Source organism: Perognathus longimembris, chromosome 7 (genome assembly GCF_023159225.1).
Source record: "Perognathus longimembris pacificus isolate PPM17 chromosome 7, ASM2315922v1, whole genome shotgun sequence".
NCBI classification, from domain to species: domain Eukaryota; kingdom Metazoa; phylum Chordata; class Mammalia; order Rodentia; family Heteromyidae; genus Perognathus; species Perognathus longimembris.
Window position 1 is genome coordinate 15290002 of NC_063167.1, and position 19253 is coordinate 15309254.

At 44.4% G+C, this 19253-nt stretch overlaps 1 protein-coding gene across 2 annotated transcripts; it reads left to right on the forward strand.

The window, feature by feature from the left end:
* Nucleotides 1–3299: 3299 nt before the first annotated feature.
* On the forward strand, nucleotides 3300–16554 carry Tmem50a (transmembrane protein 50A). 2 transcript variants are annotated; one of them, XM_048350540.1, is made up of 7 exons: nucleotides 3300–3455; nucleotides 5672–5856; nucleotides 8209–8321; nucleotides 10298–10365; nucleotides 13828–13920; nucleotides 14793–14853; nucleotides 16238–16554. In XM_048350540.1, exons 2-7 carry the CDS (start codon nucleotides 5758–5760, stop codon nucleotides 16281–16283), a joined length of 480 nt encoding a protein of 159 aa, XP_048206497.1. In that variant the 5' UTR covers nucleotides 3300–3455; nucleotides 5672–5757; the 3' UTR covers nucleotides 16284–16554. The 2 variants fall into 2 exon arrangements, with proteins under 2 accessions (XP_048206497.1, XP_048206498.1); XM_048350541.1 differs by having other exon boundaries at nucleotides 5672–5850.
* The last annotated feature ends 2699 nt before the right edge of the window (nucleotides 16555–19253 follow it).

The window sequence follows — 19253 nt, forward strand, 5'->3', positions numbered from 1 at the left end:
TATGGAGGTTTCTCAAAAAGCTCAATATAAACCTACCCTATGGCCCAGCCATTCCACTTCTAGGCATCTATCCTGAACAGCAGGTCCCAAGATATCAAAAAGACATTTGCACTTCCATGTTTATCGCTGCACAATTCACAATAGCCAAAATATGGAATCAACCCAGAAGCCCCTCCACAGATGAATGGATCCAAAAAATATGGTACCTATACACAATGGAATACTACATAGCGATTAGAAATGGTGAAATATTGCTATTTGCAGGGAAATGGTCAGAACTTGAACAAATAATGTTGAGCAAGACAAGCCTAGAACACAGAAAACAAAGGGGCATGATCTCCCTGATATATGACTGTTAAGATGGGGTGACGGGGAGACAGTAGAGACCAGGTCTGTGAAACCAAAAACCTCTTGTCAAATGGTATTTCCCACAGGTTTGGGTCAGAGATCCTACATTATGTAACTAAAACCAAACAACTACTCAACATATAAAGTTCAAAAATTGACCTCTCAGTGGATCACAATAGTTCAAAAGCTATGTATGTACGTTCACATAAGACTGTTGTCGACATACTGTCTATTGTAGACATTACATTTAAAGACCTAGGCGAATTTTCTTTGGCATAGGCCACGTGGCTACTGTATATGTTCTTGGTACATTGTGTATTGTATATACACAATGACCTAGGGATGGGAAAGAAAAACACGGTGTAAGATAACACAAGAAATGTTCATACTGCCTTACTATGTAACTGTACTCTTTTTGCACAACACCTTGTCAAAAATTTTTTGTTTAATAAATTAAAACAAAACAGAACAGAACACAACCCAGCCATTCTCCATGAAGGAACTGAGAGCCCAATGAGTGTGCTAGTGCTGCCTGAGGGTCTGGGGCCAAGAGGCTACTACAGGAACTAATAACCCTTATATGGATGCATACAAAAGAATTTCTGCCTTCCTTCAATCACAAAACTTTCCTTTTTTTTTTTTTGGCTGATCCTGGGTTTGAACTGTGGGCCTGGTTGCTGTCCCTGAGCTTCTTTTACCCAAGGTGAGCTCACTCTACCACCTGAGCCACAGCACCACTTCCAGCTTTTCTGAGTAGTTTATTGGAGGTAAGAGTCTCAGGGAACTTGCTGCCCCGGCTGGATTTGAACCATGGATCCTTAGATCTTAGCCTCCTGCTTAGGATTACAGGCGTGAGCCACTGGCACCAAGAGACAACTTTCTTAAATAGCAAGGGAGCAGCTACCATAGGACTTAGACTTGGTATGAGCGCTCACTTTCATTCCCCAATGGCCAGCTTTACATTTGTACTCATGATGGAAGTTTCACACTTCCTTCCAGCACCTCAGTGTGGACAACCCACGGTGTCACCTTCCCCAACATTCTGAAGGCAAAGGGCTTTGTCCTGTATGTCTATTCTGCTCTACAACACACAGCCCTTTTAGTAGAAGTCAACATCAACAGTCATTTGAAAACCGTGATCCCAAGCTCTAGAATGCCATCATAGATTTTAAGAAGTACCTGCAAGAAACCTACTCAAAGGTCTCAAACCAAGAGCCATAACCTGGACTGTCAAGCCAACTTCCTTGTACCTTTTGTTTATTTTTCCTTAAATGGTTTGTCCTTTTCTTTATTTCAATATAGGACTTTGTCTTGAACTGTGATGTTACATTTGGTTGTATTTGTTGTGCCAAGTCGCGAGACGACCACCAAGAAGGCCACCGAGACTCAGACATTCTGAAATGCAAAAGCAAGGCAAGACTTTATTCAAGCGAGCTGCAACTCGGGCCTCGTCCTACCCACCGACACAGCGGAGGTTAGGAGGGAGCCCCGAGCTGCGATTACACAGGGCTTATAAAGGCAAAAGACAAAGTTACAACAATCAGGTGTTCAAGCAAGCAAGATTAGGACACAGGTACAAATCTGATTGGCTCAGGGCTTGAGGCATTCTGGGGGCAGTTAGAGTTAAGCATTCCCAGTGGTTAGAGTTCTTGAGTGACTGGGCCCTAATAAGCTTGTCCTGGGTCTGCTCACAGGGCCTGCTTATCTCAGGTTCACGTGGTAAAGTGGGGTTCGCGTGGTAAAGTGGGGCCTGACTTCAAAGTCTGGCACTTCAGTATTTGTGGAAAAAAATTTAAAAAGAAAGAAAGAAAAGCTCTGCCACTAAAACAAACAAACAAACAAAACTAGCCAGGCTGGGAATGTGGCTTAGTGGCAGAGGGCTTGCCTAGCATGCCTAAAGTCCTTGGTTTGATGCCTTGTACTACATGAACAGAAAAATCCAGAGGTGGTGCTGAGGCTCAGGTGGTAGAGTGCTAGCCTTCAGCATAAGAACCTCAGGGGCAGTGCCTGAGTTCAAACCCCAGGACTGGCAAAAAAAAAAAAACAAAAAACCAAATTTTAAAATATGCTTATAAAAGGAAAGAGAGAGGTCTGGGAATGTGGCCTAGTGGTAGAGTGCTTGCCTAACATGCATGAAGCTCTGGGTTCAATTCCTCAGTACTACATATACAGAAAAGGCCAGAATTGGCACTGTGGCTCAAGTGGTAGAGTGCTGTCCTTGAGCATAAAGAAGCCAGGGACAGTGCTTAGGCCCTGAGTTCAAGCCCCAGGACTGGCAGAAAAAAAAGAAAAAAAAAGGGGGGGAGAGATGGAATTTTACGCCCCGGGTAGCTTCAAACATCCTCTGTATCTCAGCCTCCTGTATAGCTAAGTTACAGGAGGAATCCACTACAAGTTAAACATCTTATAGTACAAAGATGGCCTTTCTCAAACAGGCGTGGAGGGAAACTTTTTTTGGTTTTGTACCAGCACTAGAGATAACTCAGGACCTCCCACTCTTGATTGGCTTTTTTTGGCTCAAAGCTGGTGCTGTACCACTTGAACCACACCTCCACCTTTTGACTGATTGATTGGAGATAAGAGTCTCTTGGGTTTGTTGGCTTCAGCTGGCTTCAAACCTAGGACCTTGATCTTAGCCTTCTTAGTAACTCGTAATAGCCTCCAGCACCCAGCCCAGTATGCCTCTTTACCTGCCACCCACACTTGAGATTGCTGCAGTCCCCAAACCCCTAGAAAACTCACCGCCTGACATAAAAAAGGACGCCTCCCTCGTGAGAATTTATACAGCTACTGACTTCTAACTCAAGGGCGAGCTTGACCACAGCACTTTCCAGGAGCTTTGGGAACCTCCCAGCGTCCTAGAGCAGGGTGGTGGGCGTGGCTCCCCGGTGCCACGCCCCTGGCTCTACCCCGCGGGCGTGGCTCCTGGGGCCCCGCCCCCCGGCTCTTCTCCGCTTGCGCGTCGGGAGCGGGGGGACCCAGTTGCTACATCCGGGCGATCGGCGGCCTCCGGTTGTTTTCTTGGCTGAAGTGGGGGGAAGTGAGGCGGCCCCAGGTGCCGCCGCCGCCGCCGTGCGTCCGGATCTACTGCACCGGCCCGGCTGCACGTAAGTGGCCGCGATGGGGAGGGCTTGGAGCCGGGGCTCCCTGGCCGGTTGGCGACGGCGGTGCGGGAAATTGTGCGGACGGGCTGGACCCCCTTCCCGGTCACTTCCGGCTGCCCGGGTCCCGCGGCTGGGAGAGCGCGACCCCGGCCCGGGCCGCGGAGCCCAGGCCACCGGGGAGGTCGGAGGCCGGGACCTCGCGGGACCCCTGGACGTCTCGCCCCTGGGAGCTGGACCCACGGCTCCCGGGAGGGAGAGCCACCGGGCTGGTCCTCCCAGCGAGAGCGGTGGCCGCGGGGGTCCCGGGTCCTCCAGCCCCAGCCCGGGCTCGGCACCTCCAGCCCCACGGCCTGGAAGCCGGACCCGGGGCCCGTGGGTGTCATCCGCCTGCGCGGGGGAAAATGGATTCAGGGCGGGGCCGGCGTAGGTTTCTGCGCGCCCAGTGAGTGGGTTTTCAACATCGAACTCGTCCCAAAGGCAAACTAACACAGATTATCATCACGCGTTTTCACACTTAATTTTTAAAGGACATTAAAAATCGAAGTCTTTCTTTTTTAAAGGACATCGCGGTTTGGGACAGCCATAACTGCTAGCTACAAAATAGCTTTGTAGACAGACTTTGTAGGGATGCTTTGTCTAAGAGTGAATTTGTTTGTTTCGTTTTGGGTTGTGTTTTTATAAACAAGGTCAGGCTATGTAGCTCTGGCTGGACCGATCTTCCTGCCTCAGCCTTTTGAATACTGGGATTATGAGCTTCCACCAGTGTGCCCCAAAGCTTGTTTCTTGATCGTTAACAATTGATACTCAGGCTTTGGGGTGTGTGTGTGATCTGAAATAGTGATGATAAAGATGTTTCTGCACCACTCAGGTTGGAGGAATGTTTTATGTAAGTTGTTAAAGAGAATTTAGTTGCTATGGTAATTTAAATAACTGGATTATTAATTTTTACTCTGAATTGTTATTTATTTTTACTCTGAATTAGTACTGATCTCAGCACAGTTCTTTTGTGGTGGTGGTGGGGTTGTATAAAGATCTGTTAGAATGAGAACTAGAGACATTCAGGTAAGACAGGTGTTCTTTACATAGAAATGACACCAGAAGCTGGGAGCCTTGGCATGCATGGGCTTGATAAATCCCAGCATCAGAGTAGCTGAGGCAGTAGGATGGAGCCAACCAGGGCTACATAGGAAAACACTGTCTCAAAAGGGGGATGGAGGAAAACCACCAGGCCAGCTTAAAGGAGGAAAAAGGAAGGAAGTGAAATGAAATTATGTGGATAGAAGTCAAATCTGCAGCACCAGCACCATAGTGGTGGAGGTGGTGTGTGTTTGAATGCCAGGACTGATGCTTGAACACAGCATAGTGGGATGAGGGGGTGGGTTTTTTGGTTGTTGTTTGATTGTTTTTATTTTGCCTTTTTCTTTCTTTTTTTTTTTTTTAATGCCAGTCCTGGGCTTTAACTCAGGGCCAGGGTGCTGTCCCTCAGCTTTTTCACTCAAGTTGGTGCTCTACTACTTGAGCCATTGCTCTACTTTCTGCTATTTGGTGGTTAGTTGAAGATAAGACTCTCATAGACTTAACTCTTTGGGCTGAGTAACTAAGTAGCTAGGATTATGCCTGGCTTTTTCCTTCTTCCCTCCCTCCCTTCTCCCCCCCCCTCCATTCCCACTTGGCTCAAGGCTAGATGCACTGCCACTTGAACTACACTTCCACTTCCCGTGTTTCATTTTCTTAAGTATGAAGAAACCACCTGTGATTCAACTGAATACATTCCTAGAACAAGTATTTTTCCTCTGGTGCTTTTAACTTAGAGGTAAAGTATATCGCCTCTTCTCTGGTGGTGCTCCTGGACTAGAAATACCAAAACCTAATAATAACTTAGTTTGGAATTGAAATGATAGCGAAGAACTCTTGGGGATCAATAATCATCACACTCATTCGAAGAATCACTTTAATAATGGAGTTGGAAACATTAACATATGACAGCTTTTACAAGCCAATAAGTTGTTGTTTTTTAATATTTAGATACCCACCTTTGTTGAAAGTATGACTATCTTTTAAATTAAGAAACTCCATAAGATATAAATTTGGTTTTCTGGAGTTATAATGTGGCAAATTCATCAAAAACTAGTTCAGTATTATGAGCTAGTTGGTGGCATCAAAATGAATTGTTTGCAACTTCACTTGTATTAAATTATACCTGAATTGTTATTTTCCAGGAATCCAAGTCTACTTTGCAGCAAGTAAACGGAAGTTTTTGGCTTTATTTGGCTGTGCTTGGCTTATCTTGAAGCGATCCAAAAGCATGTCTGGATTTCTAGAAGGCTGGCGGTGCTCAGAATGCATTGACTGGGGGGAAAAGCGGAATACCATTGCTTCCATTGCTGCCGGGGTTCTGGTAAGTGTCTCCCTTCCCTTGAGGGTTCGTTATTTTGCTGTGTCTTTATATATGTTTCGAATTCTGTATAATTTTTTTAAAATATTGTTTCTCTTTTTAACTATTGAGATTATTTTAGTAAATGTTTTGTTCATGGGAAATTCTGTTCATCTTTTGAAATTTGGCGGATTGAGTGAGCTAGTAACTAAGGATTAAAAATGGCATAATAAAAGACTATTTGTTTATGATAAGGATTATCTTAATGAGTACAGTAAAAGACAAGAAGTATTGAAAAAATAATCAAGAGATAGGATTGCTTTTCTCTGTAATCCTGAGTTAACTTTCTTCTTGATCTCAGAAAAATAGGCGGAAGCTCAGTAAAAAAAAAAAAAAAAACCCAAAAAACAATGCTCTGTAGTAATTTGCAAGCTGGACGGACACTGGTGGCTCATACATGTAATCTTAGCCACTGAGAAGGCTGAGCTTCAAGAGCAGTTTAGGCTAATAATGAGTTCCAAGCTAGTCCTAGATACATATAGAGACCCTATGTAAGAAACTGAATTGAAAAATAAAATCTTTCTTGAGACCATCAAAACTCTGCAGTACAGCAGGAACTCCAGGGGCTAGACATCCTGGTCATGGACATTCACATCCCCACATTCCCACCAGGTGGGATGCCCCATCCAGGGATGCCTCAGATGCAGCTGGCCCACCATGGCCCACATGGCTTAGGACACCCCCATGCTGGGCCTCCAGGCTCTGGGGGGCAGCCTCCACCCCGCCCGCCACCTGGAATGCCTCATCCTGGACCTCCCCCAATGGGCATGCCCCCCCCCCACAGGGCCTCCGTTCAGATCTCCCATGGGTCACCCAGGTCCTATGCCTCCACATGATATGCGTGGGCCCCTCTGCTGATGCCTCCTCATGGTTACACTGGCCCGCCTCGACCCCCACCCTATGGCTACCAGCGGGGGCCCCTCCCTCCACCCAGACCCACTCCTCGACCACCAGTTCCCCCTCGTGGCCCACTTCGGGGTCCTCTCCCTCAGTAAATTCTCCTTCTTCCTCTTTTTATATCTGCTCTATGTCCTTCACATTTCGTGGACCAGTCAGAGTTGCTATAGCTCCTTGGGGCTAATGTACTAATCAATTAGCTTCTCCCCCCTGCCCTCCTTTTAATGTAAAAATTTTAAGGAGTTTTTTTTTTTATGTTGGTCCTAAGTGTTTTGCAGATGCTTAGAGGAAATAAAACTATACTCCTTGTTTAAAAAAAAAAAAAAACAACTCTGCAGTATAATTCATCAGAAGAAAAAAAGGAGCTGTAGGCCTCTTTGAGTCACAGCTCCACTTCTGGTTTTCTGGTGGTTAATTGGAAATAAGAGTCTCACGGACTTTCCTGCCCCCAGCTGGCTACAAATTGTGATTCTCAGATCTCAGCTTTCTGAGTAGCTAGGATTACAGGCATGAACCACAATGCCCACCTTAGTAGAGCTGTTACTTCTTAGCACCAAGAACATAAAGTACAATTCTTTCAATGACAAACCAGAACTGGGCACACCTATAACCCCAGCCCTGGGGAGAGTGGAGGAGAGTGGAGTTTGAGGCCAACCTGGATTGTTTCCATAAACCAAAGAAAAGGAAGTGGGGTTGTGGCTCAAGTAGTAGAGCATCAGCCTTGAATGAAAAAGCTAAGAGATATCACGCTGGCTCTGAGTTCAAGCTCCAGTACCAGCATTAAAAAAAAAAAAGGTGGGGGAAAGAGTCTGCCAATAATAGTGGTTCCTCACATTAATTTAAATCTTTTTTCTAGTTTTCAGTGGTATCTTTTTTTTTAGGCCTATGACAGAACCACACAGGGCATTTTCTGTCAGTTAGACTCTTTTCTTTCTTTCTTGGTGAGATAGTATAACTTATTTCTAGGGGCTGGGAATATGGCCTAGTGGTAAAGTGCTTGCCTTGTATACATGAAGCCCTGGGTTCGATTCCTCAGCACCACATATATAGAAAAAAGCCAGAAGTGGCGCTGTGGCTCAAGTGGTAGAGTGCTAGCCTTGAGCAAAAAGAAGCCAGGGACAGTGCTCAGGCCCTGAGTCCACTCCCCAAGACTGGCAACAAAAACAAAACAAATTAAAAAACAAACTTATTTTTAGTTCACAAAAGGAGATAAGAGACCTGATTATGATAATATAAAGTAATAGATGAAGCAGGATTAGGGTACCTGGTATTTACTCAGCTAGTAAACCATGCAGAAATTTTGGGCATGAAACTGCTAGGACACGTGAGGGAGTTTTGGAATTCACTAGAAGGGACAGCTTCACTTGGCTACCTCACCTTTCAGGACACTGCTGTCATTTCTCATTGATATCACCTTTGCTTCAGTTTTTTACAGGCTGGTGGATTATCATAGATGCAGCCGTTAATTATCCCAACATGAAGGATTTCAACCACTCGTATCACACCTGTGGCGTTATAGCCACCATAGCCTTCTTAATGTAAGTGTCCTCCCTACCCCACCTACACACCATCCAGCACGAAAAGTGTTTTATGCAGAGTTGCAAGATGTAACATTGAAAAGTAGTGTCAATTAACATATTGGACATGATTTTAATTTCTAGTGGTAGAATAGTGATGGTACCCATTTTCTAGTCTTCTTCCCATCTTTCTCCTCTCTCACGTCTTGTCTCCCAGCTTTCCTTGGCTGTCTTGTGATTTCTGTAATATCAGAGTTAGAACTTCAGACAAAAATCTTGTGCTTTGTCTAAGGAAGGCATGGGAACCTTTTGTCTGCCAAAGGCCATGTAGTTATTTATGTCATTCTTCTTTTTTTAAAATGTATGTTTTGTTTTGTTTTTGTTGTTTTGTTTTTTGCCAGTCCTGGGGCTTGAACTCAGGGCCTGAGCACTGTCCCTGGCTTCCTTTTTGCTCAAGGCTAGCACTCTGCCACTTGAGCCACAGCGCCACTTCTGGCCTTTTCTATATATGTGGTGCTGAGGAATCGAACTTAGGGCTTCATGTTTACGAGACAAGCACTCTTGCCACTAGGCCATATTCCCAGCCTATAATGTCATTCTTGAGCCTTATAAAATTATCAATACAGGCAGATGGCTTTAGGCAGCAGATGAGAAGCTTGTGTGTGTTCTGCCAGGTACCAGATGATTTCATGGGCCTTGCTTCATTGCCTTCAGGCTAGAAGATACTTACCCCTGGATGGAAGTTCTTAGTGTGTGTGTGTATGTGTGTGTGTATCTGTCTGTCTGTCTTACTGGGAATTGAACCCAGAGCCTCCTGCCTGTTAGGCAAGTGCTTTACCACTTGAGCTATGCCCCCAGTTCGGAATCATTCATTCCTCAACAGATATTTCATAAGCTTTTATATTTTAGCCTCCATTCTAAATGCAGGAAATCAATGAAATTGTGGAATTTCTATTCTAGTGAGTGATGCAGACAGTGAATGAAGAAGAATTAGATTTGTAGCAACTTAAGGAAGAGAGCTACAAGGTGGCCACAGATGGGAGAGAAGTGTTCCACCCAATCCAGCAGTAACATTCTTTCCGATGTTCCTATTGGATGTTGCATTTTTAAATTAAATTTTATTTATTTACTTGTTTATTAAAGTATTCTTAACAAAACCTTTAATAATAAACTCAGAGACCATAAATTCAGGCCCCACCCCTGGTGTACATGTACAGACACACACACACACACACACACACACACACACACACACACACAAAATGAAACAGGAGAGAACACTGTTTGCCATAACCCTGTAAACTCTGAAAGAAAAGAGGTAATAGTAAGCCAGAATACAGCTTCACATCTATAAATAAATAAAATTTATTTATTAATTTTTTTGGGTTGGTCATGGGGCTTGAACTCAGGGCCTGGGCACTGTTCCTGAGCTCTTAACACCTACCACTTTGAGCCATAGCACCACTTCCAGTTTTGTGGTAGCTAATTGGAGATAAGAGTCTCATGAACTTTCCTGCCTGTGCTGGCTTTGAATTATCCTCTCATCTCAGCCTCCTGAGTAGCTAAGAGTATCGGTGCGAGCCACCTGCACGCAGCTAAGTAAAAAATTTTTAATTTGGCTATTACTGGGGCTTGAACTGAGGACCTCAAACTCTCAATTAACTTTTTTGCTCAAGTCTGCATTTGAGCCACATCTTCACTTCCAGCTTCTTGCTAGCTAATTGAAGATAAAAGTCTCAAGGATTTGTCTTCCTGGACTGGCTTTCTGTTTCCATCCTCAGCCTCATGAGTAGCTAGGATCATCGACCTGAGCCATCAGCTCCCTACAGGCACAGCTTTAGAGAATGTCACATTAAAGGGACTTGCTTCAGGTCACACAAACCTATTTCTCAAGACTCATGACTAGAGAATCTAGCTGACTACAGCTACTAATTTGATGTCATATGCAGCAGCTTCTTGGTATCAGAGACCCTGATGTTTTTATTTTATTCACACAGGATTAATGCAGTATCAAATGGTCAAGTCCGGGGTGATAGTTACAGTGAAGGCTGTCTGGGCCAAACAGGTACGTAGGTGCAGACAATATGAAACTACTCATGCTTTCATTCTTTCACCCTTTTTTTTTTTTTTTTTTTTTGGTGCTTTGTACTGAGGCTCAAACTCATAGCACCCCCCTTAGTTTTTTCACTCAAAGCTGATACTTTACCACTTAAGCCACAACTCTTGCCATTTTTTTTCAGATATTTATGCTTCCTGCATAGCTGGATGACAAGTATACACCACTATATCCAGCTTTTTATTGGTTGATAATGCCTCCCAAACTTTTTGACAGGGCTGAATTTGAACTGACATCTTCTGATCTCGGCCTCCTATATAACTAGGATTACAGGCATGAGACATTGCATCTGATGTTCTTGTTGTTGTTGCTGCTTTTAATGTGGTAAAATACAGGTAACACAAAATTCGTCATCCTAACCATTCTGATATGCCATTAAGTATTAAGATTGTTTTAAGGATATTCACATTGTGTGTGTCCAGTCTCCAGAATTCTTTGACCTCACAGAACTGATTAAATCACAGTTCTGCATTTCAGTGCTTGTCTGATACAGGCTTTTCTTGCTCATCTGGGGAATTTGAGCCCCTAAACTCCATGACTGTGTACCCAAGACAGACACAATATAGTGCACAGGGCACAACTTCCTTCAGTTGAAATGATGACCCTCCATATTAAAGTAAACTCAGGTATAGGCAAATTTCATATGACTTTCTTTGTGTGTATGTGCCAGTACTGGGGCTTGAACTTGAGGCCTCACCCTCTCTCTTAGTGTTTTTGCTCAAGGCTGGTCCTTTACTACTTGAGCCTCCATGTCAGTTTTTTGGTAGTTTATTGGAGATAAGGGTCTCTAGGATTTGTGTTTCTAGGCTGGCTTTAAATCTCTGTCCTCATTCTTAGCCTCTGGAGTAGCTAGGATTACAGGGTTCAGCCAGTGGTACCCAGCTCCTTTTTTTTTTTAAGAAGAAATGAGGGCTGGGAATGTGGCTTAGCAGGAGAGTGCTTGTCTAGCATGCACGAAGCCCTGGGTTCGATTCCGCAGCACCGCTGTTAGAATATATTAGACATTGCCAGAAACAACACAGACATCCAGGTACAGAACAAAGGAAAAGTTTATTGCCAGCAAAGGGGACCGGCAAGACCCCTTCTCACCAGGGAGAAGTGCAGTCTATTGTCTGGGTGACATATATAACCTAGGAGGTTTTGGAGGCAGGACCTTGATGTGGACGTGCAGACTAGGGGCTTTACCATGTCGGGCTGTAATTCATAGCTGCTGTCAAAGGGGGTCCTGCAGCTGCTTTGACCCTGGAGGTCACTTGTAAGGGGATCTTGTTACCTTACATGGTCATAATTACCCTAAAGGAGTGCCATCTCAAGGAAGCGGGGGTGGACGCTAGTTATTTACAGCCCTTACTAGATGGGCCTGGTGTTGCCTAGGGAAGGAGCATGCTAAGCCATGGGAGAGGAAGCTCTCAGACTTACAACCACATAAAAAGAAAAGGCTGGAAGAGTAGTGCTGTGGCTCAAGAGGTAGAGTGCTAGCCTTGAGCAAAAAGAAGCCAGTGGGGGCTGGGAATGTGGCCTAGTCGTAAAGTGCTCCCCTCATATACATGAAGCCCTGAGTTCAATTCTTCAGCACCACATATATAGAAAAGGCCAGAAGTGGCACTGTGGCTCAAGGGGTAGAGTGCTAGCCTTGAGCAAAAAGAAGCCAGGGACAGCGCTCAGGCCCTGAGGCCAAGCCTCAGAACTGCAAAAAACAAAAGAAATGAAACAGGTGCTGGGTGCTAGTGGCTCAAACCTATAATCCTAACTACTCAGGAGGCTGAGATCTGAGGACCAGGGTTCAAAACCAGCCTAGTCAGACAAATCTGTGGGACTTTCTTTTCTCTCATGGCCTTAAACTCGGGGGCCTGGGCACTGTCCTTGAGTTTTTGTGTTCAAGGCTGCACTCTACCACTTGAGCCATAGCTCAAAAGCTCTGGCTTTTTGGTGTTTAAATTGGATATGAGAGTCTCCTAGACTTTCCTGCCTATGCTCTCCCTGAACCATGATCCTCAAATCTCAGTCTCCTGAGTAGCTAGGATGACAGGCATGAGCCACCAGCATTGAGCTGTGTGAGACTCTTATTTCTACTTAACTATTAAAAATCTGGAAGTGGAGGTATAACTTATGTGGTAGAGTGCCAGCCTTGAGCAGAAAAGCCAAGTAAGAGTGAGAGGTCCCAGCACTGACGCATAGACATGCATGAAACAAAATGAAACAGGAGAAAACACTGTTTTTCCATAATCCTGAAACTCTGAAAGAAAGGATGTAATAATTAGCCAGTGGTAGTAGAGCTAGGACTAGAATACAACTTCACATCTCTAAATAAAGGGCATTTTGTTAGCTAGCACAGCTTTGGGTGTCTTAAGCTAATTGTATATGTTTCTAATATCATATCTGTGAGTAACAGCCTATTATTTTGTAACTATTATTTCATGTTTGGGGCATTAAGTCAGAAATTAATATATTGTGTTCCATTTGGTGTGCTTCACTGAGCAGGCAGTCTTTTAAAAGCGTATCTGTGCTAATTAAACAGATTGTCTCAGTGTTGATGTTAAGCAGCCTAATAATGATTTCTTTTTTTCCTTTTCTTTTTTTTTGTGCTTGTCCTGGGGCTTAAACTCAGGGACTGGGCACAGTCCCTGGGATTTTATGCTCATGGCTAGTGCCCTACCAGTTATGCCACAGCTCCACTTCTAGCTCTTTTTTTTTTTTTTTTTTAATATTTTATTGAAGAGTCTTGAGTCTCCTCATAGACATTTCTGCTGGTCTGGCTTCAAACCATGATCCTCAGATGTCAGGCTTCAGAGTAGCTAGGATTATAGGTATAAGCCACCAGTGCCCAACATGACTTCAATTATTAAAACAGTTTTTCAAAAGTATTATGTTAAAGTGATTTAAAAGTTGATTGTTGCTGGGCACCAGTGGCTCACACCTGTAATCCTAGCTACTCAGGAGGCTGAGATCTGAGGATCACAGTTCAAAGACAGCCCAGGCAGGAAAGTCCATGAGACTCTTATCTCCAGTTAACCACCAGAAACTCAGAAGTGGCGCTGTGGCTCAACTGATAGAGCACTAGCCTTGAGCTGAAGCGCTCAGGGACAGCACCTAGGCCCAGTGTTCAAGCTCCACAAGTGACAAAAAAGTCTCTATGTACATCACCTTTGTAATAATTAAAAAAAAATTTTAAGTTGATTTCCGAGCACACAGACTGGATAAATGTATGTATGCTCTTACAATAAAATACACATACAAGCACACAGACTAAGGCAGAAGAAAAAGTCCCCCATTTCCTCTGAAGACAGATCGTTAGCACATTTCCCTCATTTGAGACTTCAATTTTTTTTTGCTTGTGCTTTTATTGTTTGGAAATGGAATTCTTTGGACTATTGCCATATGAGAAGTGAGTCTGGTAAATTGTTCTTTCAGGTGCTCGCATCTGGCTGTTCATTGGTTTCATGTTGGCCTTTGGATCTCTGATTGCTTCTATGTGGATTCTCTTTGGAGGTTATGTTGCAAAGGGTAAGAGAAAATACTGGTTATATTTACTTCAGTGGAATATGGGGATTCGCCTTTAAAGTTTGCTAGTTGGTTTTTTTGGTATGGTATTTTTTTGGGGGGCGGGGAGAAGAGGGGGAGAGAATTGGTGCCAGTCCTGGGACTTGAACTCTGGGCCTAGGGTCTGCTGTCCCTGAGCTTCTTTGGCTCCAGGCTAGCACTCTACTACTTGAGCCACAGCGCCACTTCCAGTTTTCTGAGTGCTTTTAGAGATAGGAGTCTCACGGACTTTTCTGCCCAGGCTGGCTTTGAACCACCATCCTCAGATCTTAGCCTCCTGAGTAGCTAGAATTACAGGCGTGAGCCACCGGTGCCAGGCGGGGTCTCAGTTTTTGTGTGGAGGCCATCCCTTCACTATAGCAGCATGACTCACCGCAGGGACTTTGCACTTGCTGTTCCATGGTCCTGAGAGTTCCTGGCCCTCACTCAGTCTCTGTCAGTTTCCTGTGATGTCTTCCTGACCTCCGTGGCTGATGTTGTTTGCCACACTTCCTGTAGTGCCTGCTTTGTTTTCTCTCCTTGCTCACTCTGCATACTGGCTAGCTCTATGAGGGCAAACACCTTCCCTGTTTTATCTGTAGTGTGTCCTGAGCACACTGTCCTATATAAACACACAGTGTGCCCTCCATAAATACTCCTTAGATAAGCAAAGGGAGCTGCCATCTGCTGAGCCAATGGCCAAATTCTGCCGTGTGTATTACATCATCTAATGCTCGCCCCAACCATAGTTAGAGAAAAACCAGTTGTGCTTGTTAGGAGAACTGACATTTGCTAGTATTTTTCAAACTAAATGTTTTGAGATCATGAATCTCTAAATACTACAATTATTTTTGCAGAAAAAGAAATAGTGTACCCTGGAATTGCTGTGTTTTTCCAGAATGCCTTCATCTTCTTTGGGTAAGTTGGTTTTGTATTCTTCATCCTAGCTATATTTTAACAATAGGTTCTTTATGTCCTGTACTATATTTAGTTGCTTAATTTGCCCCTGTCTGATGACCTCCCCACATGTTATTTTTACAAAATAGGAAGGATGAGGTTGAGAAGGATATTTTTAATTCATGGATTGGTTTGTTACCAACCTTAGGCACATTAAATTTTAAAATTGCTATATCCCCTTCAGTAATAACTGTGATTCATACAGGCAAAGTTATGTAACACTGAGGATGCTGGTTTTCAGTGAGGATCTCTGAAAGGGGCTTTTAATGAAAAGGCCAGTGTTTAAAACCAGCTTCCTTAAACCTTGCTTTCTGTCTAGCCTATAGTTCTTGATGTCCTTTGAATTTGCCAGTGAGGTTTGAGTTGTGGAGGAAAAGCTCCAGCACGTCACTCTCCCACTATAGTTAGAGGTGAAAGATTGTAAGACCTGCACAGGTAATCTCTGATGCTTCTCTGAGTGAACGCAGGGCTTTGTGCTTCCAAGCACTGTGCCATTTGACTTCCATCTCTAGCCCTTCCATCCAATTTTTCATAAAGGACGATACAAAACAGCAGGAAGACTGTTGTATATGATCCCTATATCCCTCCAAAAGAAGTTATAAAAGCTTCCTGTCGGGCTGGGGATATGGCTTAGTGGCAAGGGTGTTTGCCTCCTATACATGAATCTCTGAGTTCGATTCCCCAGCACCACATATACAGAAAATGGCCAGAAGTGGCGCTGTGACTCAAGTGGCAGAGTGCTAGCCTTGAGCAAAAAGAAGCCAGGGACAGTGCTCAGGCCCTGAGTCCAAGCCCCAGGACTGTCAGAAAAAAAAAAAAGAAAAAAAAAAAAGCTTCCTGTATCTACTGGAGCCACTCTAGAAGATTCTTTAGCTGCCCTTAGTGACAGTCTGCAGTTGGTATTCATTTGTTTCTTCTTATCTACCACTTCTTAGGATTGTTAACACTGCACTTGAAAAATATGAAATGAGCCGCATCTGTAATCCTACCTAGCTACTTAGGAGGCTGAGATTTGACGATTGTGGTTGTAAACCAGCCCGTGCAAGAAAGTCTGTGAGACTCATATCAAAAAGCTGGAAGTGGGCTGGGAATACAGCCTAGTGGTAGGCCTCCTATACCTGAAGCCCTGGGTCCGATTCCTCAGCACCACATATATAGAAAAAAGCCAGAATTGGCGCTGTGGCTCAAGTGGTAGAGGGCTAGCCTTGAGCAAAAAGAAGCCAGGGACAGTGCTCAGGCCCTGAGTTCAAGCTCCAGGACTGGCCAAAAAAAAACAAAAAAAACCTCGTGCTCTTGCTGCTCCTATGCTGGGATGGTCACCTGGTGTTTCTTGTTTTATCCACAGAGGGCTGGTGTTTAAGTTTGGCCGCACTGAAGACCTGTGGCAGTGAGGACCTGGATATGTGGCGACCCCGCCCGGCACAGGGCTTTTCCTGCTCACCGCAGTCTTTCTATTGCCATTTTCTAAACTGGTTCCTGAGTGTTGTCTCAGCTTAGGGATGCGATGCTAAAATCATGACAGCTTCCTCTGTAAGCAGCAGCACAGTCTGTCCTGGGGTGCATTTGGTCAGCCTAAGTATTGCTAAAAGACCATGCACACCAGTAGCCTGTCAAGTTTTATCATGGTGTACTTTGTAAAAATAAAGGAAATTATGAAAGGAATAGTGGACCCATTCATGTGTTCCATCCAAACCTGCAGTGCTCTGTGCTCTGGAAATTATATGTGTTTCCATTTAACAGGGCCTCTTCAGCATCAGATAGTAAATATAAGCATTCCTTGTTTTAAAAAACTGTTTAGTAATCAGATGTCTTATTGTGTGTATTTGCTTTCTTTGGCTTAACCCAAAATCCTGTAAACTGTTCAGCAAAAGTAGCATCTAAAGATTTTTCCAAAGGGAGCATGAACATGCCAGAAGTCTCCAGGACCCCTTCCTTCCCTTTTCTTTTTTTTCTTCTAAGTTTTTCTCTTTTTTTTGGTCATAGGGCTTGAACTCTGGGCCTCGGCGCTGTCCCTGAGCTTTTCAGCTCAAGGCTAACATTCTACCATTTGAGCCACAGTGCCACTTCCTTAAATTTTCTTTTATTTTTAAAATCATTGTAATTAAAGAATATTCTTAGGAGGGTAACCACATTTGATTTATCATTTCAAAAAGCTATACCTGTAATCCTAGCTATACTCAAGAAGATGAGATGTAAGGATAATGGCTTGAAGCCAACCCAGACAGGAAAGTCCATCAAACTTATCCCCAGTTAGCCAGCAAAAGCTTCAAGTAGAGCTATGGTTCAAGTGGTAGAGTGCCAGCCTTGAGTGGAAGAAAAAAAAGCAAAAGCAAGAAGCCCTGAGTTCAAATTCCAGTAATGGCACATAATAAAAACAGTTGTTTTTCATATAAGAGTACACAGAATTAAAAGCTTCTTTCTTTGGTATTTTGATAATATAAGAGCAGTCACTTCAATGCTAGAATCAATTTGGGGGGGTGTCTTTTCTATGCTTCTCTTCAAAGAAAGGCCATGAATAATAGAAGATGGAGGGTTTGTGGGGGGTTTTTAAAGCCTTTTTTATTTCTGCTTACTCTGTAGTGTGAGAGCCACTATTTTTGCCATCAGAAGCTATAATTTTCCCTGTGTCCAGTAAGTTGTCGCCTCTCTGAGTTCATTATTATTCAGTATAAAAGTCTGCAGCCCACAAATTAGAGAAGACCTGATATTATTGAGAGCCCCTGAAATGGGCTCTGTGTGTGAGCCTGAGGCTGAATGTATGGCCTTAGTGAACTGAAGTAGAATGTGCAGGGCCAGTTGTGAGGGGATCTGCGTGAACTCATCCAGACTCTGGAAGACCGCTTCCGGAAGTGACATTTTTGGCAAACCACATGCCTACTCTGGGGAAGGAAGGTGCTGTCTACCAGCAAGCGCCTGGCAGGAGGTGCCCCCTTGCCTACCACCTCTCGAGAAACTGCGTGAGGCCCTACCTCCGTGTGATCTCTTACATTGTACTGCTGACTCGGGAGGAAAAACATGTCACTCAGCCACGACACAGGATCCTGGTGGAAGGTGACAGTTCACATTCACCATGAAAGAACAAGCACTTGACACCTCGTCTGTCAGGTGACAATTTCCTAGGACTTGACACCTCATCTCTTGTAATACTAAGTTTTACTCTTGTGTTTCATTTTATCTCTGAAGTGAATGCTAAACTCTGAGGACCAGCAAGGCCAATTATATCTACAAGCTTTAAGCTGCCAGGAATTCCCACCGTCTTCCTCATTTGAACCTGCTCAAGGCGTCACAGTGAACTTCAGAACTAAGGCCTGAGATGCCGACTTCCCGAAGCATGCTGGAATTTAGCTTTCCATGAAACATTCTCTTAGATGATTTAAACGTCCACATCAGCTGTCGTTATTACTGGCTGAGCTGTAGGTTTGAATATTGCCTGGTCATAAGAACACTGTTCAAAGAAATGACTACCAAAATGGCTGGTGAACCTGCACGTGTGCATAGAGTATGGATGTTGGATGGGAGCTCAGAACTCTCTCTTTACACACTACACACGACAGTACCCAGACCAGGGGGACGTAAGGTCAGAGAACTGTTTTGGTTTGGGGATTTTGTGTTTGTTTTAGTGCCAGTCCTGGGGTGTGAACCCATGGCCTAGGTGCTGTCTCTGAGCTTTTTTTGCACAAGGCTGGCACTCTACCACTTGATCCACAGCTCCACTTCCAGCTGTTGTTGAACCATGATCCTCAGATCTCATCTTCCTGAGCAGGTAGGATGATAGGCATGAGTTACTGGTGCCCAGTGAGAATTGGGCTTAGCATTATTATGCTTATGATTATTTTCCAGTCCTGGGGCTTGAACTCAGGGCCTGGACACTGTCCCTGGGCTTCTTTTGCTCAAGGCTAGCACTCTACCACTTGAGCCACAGCGCCACTTATGGCTTTTTCTGTTTATGTGGTACTGAGGAATCTAACCCAGGGCTTCATGCATGCTAGGCAAGCACTCTACCGCTAAGCCACATTCCCAGCCCTGGGCTTACTTTTTTTTTTTTGGCCAGTCCTGGGCCTTGGACTCAGGGCCTGAGCACTGTCCCTGGCTTCTTCTTGCTCAAGGCTAGCACTCTGCCACTTGAGCCACAGCGCCACTTCTGGCCATTTTCTGTATATGTGGTGCTGGGGAATCGAACCTAGAGCCTCATGTATACGAGGCAAGCACTCTTGCCACTAGGCCACATCCCCAGCCCCCTGGGCTTACTTTTTAACTCTGAGGCACTCCCACAGTTGACCCCTACCTCTTTCCCACACATATATGCTCAGTGAAGGCCAAGGATCTTGTTAAACTGCTGGATGAAAGTGTATCTGCAAGGA